The 11,010-nt window shown below is 48.7% G+C and overlaps 1 protein-coding gene across 2 annotated transcripts in view; it reads left to right on the top strand.

The window, feature by feature from the left end:
- Window positions 1–10,751, top strand: part of PARP4 (poly(ADP-ribose) polymerase family member 4) — a 77,192-nt gene extending 66,441 nt beyond the window's left edge. Inside the window, exons 32-34 of one of the 2 annotated variants that reach the window (XM_067562827.1) lie at window positions 6,468–6,570; window positions 8,218–8,347; window positions 10,054–10,751. In XM_067562827.1, coding sequence (XP_067418928.1) covers window positions 6,468–6,570; window positions 8,218–8,347; window positions 10,054–10,228 — 408 coding nt within the window. In that variant the 3' untranslated portion in view covers window positions 10,229–10,751. Of the gene's footprint in view, window positions 1–6,467; window positions 6,571–8,217; window positions 8,348–10,053 lie in introns of those variants that run through there. The other variant, XR_010922570.1, reaches the window with a different exon arrangement.
- The last annotated feature ends 259 nt before the right edge of the window (window positions 10,752–11,010 follow it).

Raw genomic sequence — 11,010 nt, forward strand, 5'->3', positions numbered from 1 at the left:
CCACCTCTTGTGGTTTCTTCTCCCCTGCCTCAACCTCCTCATCCCACAAGAGGTTCAATTCCCAATCAGAGTTCCCCACTCATTATTCTAACACACAAATATCAGTACAAATAACACACATTGCTGTAGCTGAGATAAATAATAGAAAGAAGCTATTGATTTGCATTCATCTTGTTGGATTGTTCTCCTTCGAGTGATTGCTCATGTCCATTCCAATATAGGTGAGTGCATGCCAGCGTGCACAGTTCCCAGAACTTTTTTTCCCTTAGCAGACCCCGTAGGGTCGGCTCTAGTGCCCCCCGGAGCCCCGCGCACATGTCACGGTATATGAGGCACTGCAGACCCTGCGGCCCCTCAGTTCCTTCTTTCCTCCCGTGGCGGTTGCATGGAACTAGCCTTGCTCTCTGCTTTGTTTGAATCTTTGTTATTCAAAGGTAGTTACTTTTAAGTAGTTGTTAAGTTTAGTTAGATAAGAAGTCCCTGAGGGACTTGGAGAGGCCGGGCCATGCCCCGGTCGCCTAGCTCAGCTTTCCCTCTGCCCCCCCACGATCGGTGCCTTAAGTGCCTGGGGGAAGGGCACAGGAAAAGACAACTGTAAGATCTGCAGGGCTTTTAAACCGCGGACTGAGAGAGATCAGGTTAAAAGCCCTGCTTCTGGAGACAGTGCTCTACCTGGAGTCCGAGCATCCCGCTCCGCCTCGGCACAAAATGACTTCTTGGTGCAGAGTGTGCCGCCAGCACCGGGCTCGACTTGACACGGAGCAACATCCCCGGTGCCAAATAAGAGGAGAGCATGCGGAGCACAGCCGGTATGGGCAGGGTCGAGTGCGGAGATGCACCAGCCACGGCCCGTCGAGTTTTCTCCGGTGCTTGCATCTCTGTGCAGGGAGCCTCCCCTGACTCCTGGGAGTGGGAGAGTGCACCTGCTGACGCCGTCGACACTGGAGACTTTCTGGTGGCAAGAGCCTTGTTGGCCTCCTATGCCGCTTCCACCACCCACCCACCCCCCGCTGAGGGAGACAGGGCCGATGTCCCGGGGCAAGCCCACGTTGGATCCCCCCAAAGGGCAGTGGAGATCCCTGGTACGGGGAGGAAGATCCCCTCCGGATGGCCACCGGGGGTAGAACGAGGATGCTGTCCCAGCAGTCGCTCCGGGTCGGTGACGTCGAGCCGGCCTGCTTTGACTCGGAATGTGGAGTCTCCCTCTCGGTGCCGACGTCAATACCCAGCACCGGAGGCAGCGCAGACCAAGAAGCGGCACCGGTCGAGGTCCGCCAAGTGACGCTCAGACAGCTCCTGTCCTAGATTCCCGGCACCGAGGAGTTCGCCCTCACCGAGGCGGCGCAGAACCCGGTCACCGTCGGAGTCCTCGGCACCGAGGGGCTCGCCCTGCACCAATGCGGCGTGTAACCCGGTCACTGTTCGAGGACTCCGCACCGCACGGTCCCTGATGCGGAACCCGGTTGCCGGAGTCAGACTCGGCACCACGGAGTTTGGAGCGGCACTGGTCCCGATCACCAAGGGGTAAGCGGCGCCGCAAGTCCTTGGTACCGAGGCTCTGGTACTGATAGCTCTTCGGAGCACACCTCTGTCCATTGGCACCGCTTGTGGCGACTGAGGCAGTCCTCGTTGTCCTCCATGTCAGAGGCAGCAGGAAGACGGTCCCCGGCACGGCACTCGGGACCAAGGATGGCCACGGCACCGCCAGACTAGTGGCTCGGGGTCCCACAGGGGTGACAGTCATTGGGACAACCAACACCTCCCACAAGGCGTTACAGCAGGTGGCGCAGTCAGCCCTGGTTTGGCCCCAGATGGGGGCATCCAGATGGGACCAGAGCCCCAATCCACCCTGTCCGCAGGGGTGCAGTCCATGCCCCTGGAACAGGAAAAGGCCCATTGTAACCGCTCCTCGGATGAGGAGTTGGACTCCATGAGGGCCCCTCTACGGGTGCATCCCTTTGGCAGGCACGGGAGCACCCGCAGGACATGCCTCAGCAGTCCTCTTCCCTCTCCCCGGACGAGGCAGTCTCCCGCCACTGGAGGGTTTCAGGGCACACCAGGAGTTGCTCAAGAGGGTGGCTTCTAACTCGGAACTGGAGGTCAAGGAGTTAGTGGAGGCTGCTGATACCCTCTTCAGTGTGCTGGTGGCGGCTGCCCCAGTGAGAGTGGCCCACCAATCCATGATAGGGTTCTCAAAATTGTTAAGGCCCTGTGGCAAACCCCTTCCTCGGTCACCCCTACATCGAAGGTGGCTGAGAAAAAGTGTTATGTCTGGCCGAAGAGTTCGAGTATCTGTTCGCTCACCTGGCCCCGGGAACCCTGGGGGTGGACGCAGGCAACCAGCGGGACAGGCAAGGTCAGCTTGGTCCCATTCCCAAGAACAAAGACAACAAAAAAAGTTGGGGTTTTGTTTGGGAGAAAAATTTATTCCACAGCAGCCCTGCAGTTCAGGATTGCCAACCATCAGGCCCTCCAGGGGAGATATAATTTTAAAGTGTGGGACTCCCTCATGCGGTTTGCTGAGGCCCTGCTCCAAGACCAGGCTGCAGACTTCGCCACCATCCTGGATGAAGGAAGCACAGTGGCTAGGGCAGCTCTCCAAACGTCCAGTGACGCTGCTGACTCGGCGGGTAGGGCCATGGCCTCTGCCATTTCCACGAGGAGGTGCTCGTGGCTGCAATCCCCAGGCCTGTACCAGGAGGTGCAGCAATCAAGCCAGGACCTCCCCCTAATTGGGTCAACCCTCTTCTCCAATCAGACCAATGCGAAGCTGCCCGGTTGGAAGGACTCCAGGACTACGTTCGCCCTGAGCTGGTACATGCACCAGGCCAAAGCCTCCGCATAAGCCCTTTCAACCCTACAGAAATAGGGACAGAAATAGGGGGTTTAGAAAACGGAATCAGCCCCCCAGCTCGTCCTCAGCCCCCTAGCAGGGGCCCCCCAAGGGGTCGGGCAATCGTAGGAGACAGTTTTGATGGTGTGCCCGAGGGTGGTGCCCTATTGCTTTCCTGGACCCGCCCCGCCCTGTCCTGAACAGGTTAAGGCCCTTCTATCCCGAATGGGCAAAGATTACACCAGACTGTGGGGTCCTCGGAATAGTCTCTGGGGGCTATGCTATACAATTTACCTCTATGCCCCTCCCCCCAAACGGGCAACTCCTCTTGCAGGAGGTGGACACCCTCCTCAATATAGGAGCAGTGATTATGGTTCACCAAGGCAGAGGGGGGTCTGAGACCCATATTAGGCCTGTGTCGTCTAAACAAATATGTCAAAGGACTCGGGTTTCGCATGGTTTCCCTAGCCTCCATAATCCCTTCCTGGGATCCAGGAGACTGGTAGGCAACCCTCAACCTCAAGGACGCATACTTTCATGGGTCCATCCTCCCCAGCCACAGGAGCTTCCTCTGCTTCACAGTGGCTGGCTCCCACTATCAATTTACAGCCCTGCCCTTTGACCTATCTTCGGCTCCAAGGGTGTTCACCACATGCATGATGGTAGTGGCGGCCCACCAGAGGCAAGAGGGTGTGCAGATCTTCCTTTACCTGGCGATTGGCTGATCAGGGGCAGGTCCGGGTTCCAAGTGCAGGAGAGCATGACCGTCACTCTCTCTATGTGCAGCAGGTCCAACATTAACCCCTGTGCAATGCATAGAATCGCTTGGGGGCACCCTGGATGCTTCCCAGACCACAGCCTTCCTGCCTCAGCCACGTTTCGAGGCGATGGCCTCTCTCATCTCCCAGCTACACCGATGCCTCACGATAACATCTAGGCGCTGCCTAGAGCTGTTAGGCCACATGGTGGCCTGCATGTAGTGGTTGGCCTTGGTGTACGTGCTGAGCAGACACCCACTGAATTCGGTGGTCATAGTTCCCCTACACGTCCTAGCCTCCTGAGACTGGGGGAGATCTCCCAGGGCAATGTTGAGGGGCGTCCCGTTCAGGGAGCTGGTCCCGTCGGTCACCCTAATCTCTGACACCTCGGATGTGGGATGGGGAGCCCACATTAGCCAACCTGAGCACACAAGGGCTCTGGTTGGGGGGAGGACAAGTGCCTGCACATCAACGTGAAGGAGCTGAGGGCTATTCGCCTAGCGTGCAGAGTGTTCCTCCGATTCCTGACAGGCAGGGTGGTGCAGTTGCTGACAGACAATGCTGCAGCTATGCTTATATAAACAGGCAGGGAGAGGCGTGCCCCTCGGCTCTCTGCGAGGAAGCTACCTGTTTGTGGGACTTTGCCTTGAGACACGACATCCATTTGACTGCCTCTCACCTCTCAGGAGTGAGGAACAATAAGGCAGATTGCCTCAGCAGGTCATTTCTACGCCTCCACGACTGGTCGCGGCACCCGGAGGTAGCGACTACGATCCTCCAAAAATGGGGTGTTCCCCAACAGGACCTATTCACGTCGGCCTGGAACGCAAAGTACCTGAAATTCTGCTCACTCCAGGGTCACGAGACCTTGTCGATTTCCGACGTGTTCCTCACCAACTGGATGGGGACTCTCATGTACGCGTTCCCACCCATTCTGCTCCTGCCCAATGTCCTACTGGAAATGAAGAGGGACAGGGCGGAAGTCACACTCATCACTCCGGCCTGGCCGAGACAGCACTGGTTCAGCATACTGCTGGACCTTTCGATCACCCCGCCCATGGAGCTCCCTGGGTGGCATGACCTTCTCTCCCAGGACCATGGTTGCCTGTTGCACCTGGACCTGGACTCCCTGCATCTCAGGGCCCGGAGGCCCGGTGGCTGACGGAGGGAGAGAGAGCCTGCTTGGTTTAGATCCAGCAACTCCTGCTGGGCAGCAGGAAACCTTTACATAGGTCGTGTATCGGCCTAAGTGGAGACGATTTACCTCTCGGGTGGAGTCCCGGAGCATTCCGCCCAGCCTCTCACCTCTGCAGGTGATCCTGGAGTACCTGCTCCAGTTAAGGCTCCAGGGTCTGGCGCCGACCTTGTAGAAGGTTCACGTGGCGGCCATTTCGGCCATCCATCTGCCACTAGAGGGGAACTCCCTGTTCTCCCATCCCATGTCGGTTACGTTCCTCAAGGGGGTGGGAAGGCTTTATCCGCAGGTCCGTGACCCGGTGCCTTCCTGGGATCTCAATCTGGTCCTCTCGAGACTCACGGGGCCCCCTTTGAACCCATGGCTTCATGCCCTCTGCTCATGCTTTCATGGAAGGTAGCCTTCCTGGTGGTCTTTACCTCAGCCGAGAGGGTCTCTGAAATTAGGGCCCTGACCTCGGAGCCCCCTTCTACAGTATTCTATAAAGCTAAGGTGCAATTGAGGCCGCATCCAGCCTTCCTGCCCAATATGGTTTCCCAATTTCATTGTAACCAAAATAAATTTCTCCCCGTGTTTTTCCCAAACCACACGGTTTGGAGGAGGAGAGGAGATGGCATTGGCTGGACGTGAGACGAGCCCTGGCCTTCTACATTGAGCGTGCAAAGCTGCTCCGGAAATCGATGCAATTCTTCGCCACAGTGGCAGACTGAATGAAAGGATCACCTATCTCCACCCAGTGCATCTCCACATGGATGACATCCTGCATCAAGTGCTGCTATGAGCAAATGTGCTGCTTCCGGGTGTCATCACAGCACACTCAACCAGAGCTCAGGCCTCCTCGGTGGCCTTCCTGGAGAGAGTGTCCCTGCAGGACATCTGCAACACTGCCACCTGGTTGTTGGTGCACACTTTCACGTTCCACTACACCATTGTTCAGCAGGCGAGAGAGGACGCGGGTTTTGGCAGAGCCGTGCCGAGGGCAGCTGACCACTAATTCCTACCCACCTCTGAGGTATTGCTTTTTAATCACCTATATTGGAATGGACATGAGCAATCACTCGAAGGAGAAAACATGGTTACTTACCAGTAACTGTTGTTCTTCGAGATGTGTTGCTCGTGTCCATTCCACACCCACCCCCCCGTCCCCGCTGTTGGAGTTGGCAGAAAGAAGGGACTGAGGGGGTATAGGGTCGGCAGTGCCTCATATACTGCGGCATGTGCGTGGGGCTCCAGGGGCCACTAGAGCCAACCTAAGGGATCTGCTAAGGGGAAAAAAGTTCCAGGAACTGTTCACGCTGGCATGCACTCACCTATATTGGAATGGACATTAGCAACACATCTCGAAGAACAACAGTTACTGGTAAGTAACCATGTTTTTTAGTACTCCATTGATGTAGGACTGGTAAAATAATTTATTAGGTTCACAATAAGAATCCACTTTAGCTACATTGATTAAAATTAGGATGTCAATATATCATGCTTTTGAATTTTAGATCTTAAAGTTTGAGGTTCACTGACTAATTCACTAAGGTTAATGATATATTTTTGTATGTCACTTGAACATTTTATTGTAATTACTTTCCTAGTTGTACTTTGATATTTCTAATGAGATTTTTGCAATGTCTCAAATGTTTTAGGAAGACCTTTGCCTGTGTTGTTTTTTTTTTGGTTTATTTTACAGGACGGCTTTTGGAATCTCAGCCCAGAACTTGGAGATATTTTGGATCTTGATGTGGATTATTTAACCAATATTTTCCTTGCAAAAAAAGGCATTTGGTCCCTTGGTAAATCAGTTGTTTTCTCATTCATTAAAAATAACTGGATTGCAGTACAATTAATTTATTTTTTTTTAAATGTAATAACCACGTGTGCAGTAGAGCTTATATTAATGTATGTTTTCTGTATTAGTAACAGTGGCTTAAGATTGGCACACCCTAGATTTTAAATAGACACTCTCAATTTAAAGTTTTCTGAAGAAACTAATAATTAAATATTTGCTAGAGCGCCCTTTCAGTGCCCTGACTGCTGCGTTCCTCTCCTGTGGAGGCAACATGTTTTGGACAGCAGTAGAGGTTCTTTTTGTACCCATTATTATACCTGCTAGAATAAGCAGTTCTGAAATTTTTAATTGTATTAGAAAAAAACATCAGACTCAGATGTTCCCACTTTCATCCTTAGAACGGTGGGACTGCTTCTACATAACAGGAAGGAGAGCAAAATGGGGCCCACCTGAGGCCATCCCTTCCACCAGCATACTGTGGGACCCATATATACTGTGGGGGCAGTAGAACCAGGATAGTGCCTCCCCTCCCTCTTCCTCCCCCCATGTGGGCATGGAAGTAAGCAGCAAAAAGGAGCCAGCCAGAGTCTCCAGCCACTAGGGACAAAAGCATACAAAGTAGGGACCTTTGGTCCTTGTAGAACTTTCTGTAGTTTTGACTGGACTTTCTCTGCTCTGTGTTGAATGGCTGTTTGCTCCAAAACTCCCCTTCTCTCCCTCAGTCTCTTCACCTTAGCGTAACTCCAAACCTGTTGCCTCTCTCACCCTCTTCCCTTCACTTTTCTTTTCATTTAGTTGACTCCTCCCCAAAATAATGGAACTAACATGACATTTGCTGCCATCATATTGTTCACTCTGCATGTGTGTATACCCTTCCCTCCACACCATGTCTTTGCGTTGTGTATTTTGATTGTAAGCTCTTTGGAGACAGAAACTGTCTTTTTGTTCTGTCTGTAGAGTGTCTAACATGATGGGATCCTGGTCCATGACTAGGGCTCCTCGATGCTACAGTAATACAAATAATAAATAATGGTACATTCCATCTCACACGTACATTCCAAACTACACTGATGTACTGCTTTTTCCACTCCCTCCCATTGTGTTGTTTACATCTTTCATGTACATATTTCCTCCTCAGCTACAGCTCCATGCTGTTGGCAGGCAGAAAACTAAAACGAACATAGTTGTCCTCTCTGAATAACCTAAAGTTGTCGGGGGAGGAGGAGTGCAAACTGGGCATAAAGAAATAATTAGAGATGGGATTGAGGGGCGCACTTTAATCACTGTCTTACCAAAGCTGCTGCTCCAGTGCTTCATCAGAGATCAGAAATTTTACAAGTTACCCCTTGCTGCTTGCACAAAGAACAAAGTGGAACATGATGGAAGCAACCCCAAATTGCAAAAACCCCAGGCCTTGAGTTCTGACTCCAAGGCAGGAGTGAACTGTATGTCTCTCAAACTGCTTTTTTTAAAAGCATGGATTATAGTGTGTATTGGGTGATGAAAGAGAATTAAACAGCATTAGGATAACTAGGTTTTGTGAGCATGACTGCTAGTTTGCCAGCAATTACGACAAAATATCAAATATTGATTTTCTATGTTGACAAGTAACCATTCTACTGAGAATCACACCTTTTTCTCTCCTTTTTAGGTCCTAAAGGAAGAGAAGTATTGCAGTTGATTGCTACACTTCTGGTGCTGCAGTTCATACGTTATAAACAACAATTGGAAGGGATAACCTTCAAATCTCTAATGAAATTGGATGATTTTCCCACTTCAAGGTGTGCTCCAGATGCATGCATGCATTAAATATGTAATGTATTAATGTAAACTGCTGAACATTTTAACACACATACAATTAACTATTGAGTATTGGTAACTAACATACTTCAGCATATGGCTGTAGACAAGGAATAAAAAGTATAATTGACAGCGTCAACACATTGCTTCTTATAACAAAATCTTTGTTTTCAAAATGTGATCTGTAAAATTAAGAAATACATAAACAATATCCTGCATCAGCAAAAAAAAAACCACCCAAAACCCTTATTTATATAGTAAATGAGAACAGAATTAATTTTAGGGCTTGATTATACTCTCAGATGCATGGCACAAATCATCATAGACCAGATCATCCATTCTTGGTATCAACATGGAAGTGGGGTGGATCAACATCCTCCACACCACAGTCCCCACCCTGACCATGAACCCTCCAAGTGGCCTGAGGAATGGAGATGCTCCCCAGACGAAACCCTTTGCAATATAGTAGAGCTGCATGCAGTATTACATTTTGCAGAGAGGGCCTCTGCATCATGGAACTCCCCTTTACTGGGGGATACAGTGAATAACAGACAGCTGGGGAGCCTGTCAGCACCACTGCACCAAAGAGAAAGGGGAGAGTAGCAGAGATCTAGGAGGGAGCATGGAGACAAAGGCACTCCATACAGATGGCTCTGGCCTCCAGCAGATTCCCCATGGTATGTGAATTCTGGGAGTTGTACCTGCATGTTGTGTGGGGTATTAGATCCCACATTCCTGCTCCTCCCACCCCCCCCCCCCAAAAAAAAAAATTAGAGAAAGTTGCAGCAAGGAAAGTCTTGCAGAGTCTTCCTCTGCAGTCTCCCTGCCTCAGGTTTTTCTGTGGGAGGTGTTATCTGGGTCCATATACCTAGGGTTTCTGTGACAATTTATAAATACCATGTGATAGATTTGTCACATTGCTTAATGCACTACTAGAAGGCACACAGAGATCCTACATGATAAGCGCAATATAAAAACCTAAACAGACTAGAGAGATGCTTAAATTGGTTATGTCATATAGCCTCAATCAGGAATGCAGTACATAACAATAAAATGTGATATTTGGTTAAAATACACAGTAGGGAGAGTAGGAAAATGGGAGGAACTCTGCATATATGTGAACACATTGAGGACCCAAAAGTCGAGAGTCAAATCCTATATTACTGTCTTGATGAGATGCATTTTATGGACTAATTTCACGCCACTGAGGTAACTGGAGTGCACACTAACTACTCTGCACTCTTACACTTCGGAAGAGAATTAAACTAAGGTGTACAAAGGCACTCAGTGTGAAGTAAGAGTGTCCACCCAGGGAGTTAATGTGAAGTAGATAGTACATTTTAAATTCACATCCTAGCTTATATACCACACTAATGTTCCCATGTAGACAAGCCCATACATTTGTGGTGAATTTGACCCTACATCTCTTCCTCCATGACAACGCTCTCTGAAAAGACTACGAAAGCTGCTCAGGCTAGACTTTGTTTTTTCTTGAAATCTCTGCCTCAAATTCTCATTTATAGAGAGATCTCTTGTTAATGATTGGGTTAAAGCATTGTTGACTTTGTTGGGAAGGACAAGATTTTCTTCTCGTATCTTTTGGTGCATTTGATTGTACTACAGTAACTGCTCACTTAAATCATTGTTCTCATATTTTAGTATAATCACACTTTATTTCTATATACAGTGCTATTCACTGGGCTTTTGATTCAGTAAAGAAAGCAGTGGAATGGGTAAGAAGAGTTGACAGACAATTTCCGGACATCTGCCGTCGACTTGAACTTGGGAAGGATTGGGATTCTGCCACTAAGAAGTTGTTGGGTATTGAGTTAATCAGTACCAACTTTCCTCCAAGTATTTGATCACAGAAGACTTCTATAAGGATGAGAGCAGAGTTAACTACTTTACTCAGTTTGCAATTATAAGACAAATTATGGGATTTCACTGCATTAACAGAGAATTATTTGATTTTATATTGTACTTTTATAATTATTGGGTAGTGTTAATATTCAGAAAATTAACCAAAGACATGCAAATGTGGGTTTTTTTCTTATACTGTCATCAATAAGGACAGGGTAATTTTAAATTTAAATAGTATTTTGCTAAGACTAAATATATACTACAATTCACTGTTTAAAACTCAATATCTAGCTTCCATGTTAGATGATTTTTAATTTAAATTAACCATTTTGCAGTGCTAATGCTTTTATCATATATTTATTAAAAACTTGATTTCTTCTATAAACCTTATTCACGTCTTTAGACCAGTAGCACTGTATAAAAAAATATAATGTAGTAAAGGAATTACATCAGCAAGGAAATACTGCAATACACTGATGTTGACAAGAACCTGAATATTAAAAAGTTAATAAACATTCTTTATTACATTTCAAGGTTTTCACATAGGTAGTTAGATAATTAATTCAGTTTGAGTTTCTCATAGAAATGCAGCCAGAAGAAACTGCATACCTGTGATACCGATTAGGAGTGTAGGTCTGTCTCTCATCAGCAATCTGTTAATCATTAGATGCCCAACTGCTTCTGACTGTCCAGGTAGCAGCCTTTTCTTTCCAACACAGACATCGCTACTCTGACCTGTGTCTTTGGTACGCAGTAGTTGGACTACTGCAATGTGCTTTAAATG

This window comes from Emydura macquarii, unplaced genomic scaffold, assembly GCF_026122565.2.
Source record: "Emydura macquarii macquarii isolate MOO-44397 ecotype Brisbane River unplaced genomic scaffold, CSIRO-AGI_Emac_v2 contig_2473, whole genome shotgun sequence".
NCBI lineage: Eukaryota > Metazoa > Chordata > Testudines > Chelidae > Emydura > Emydura macquarii.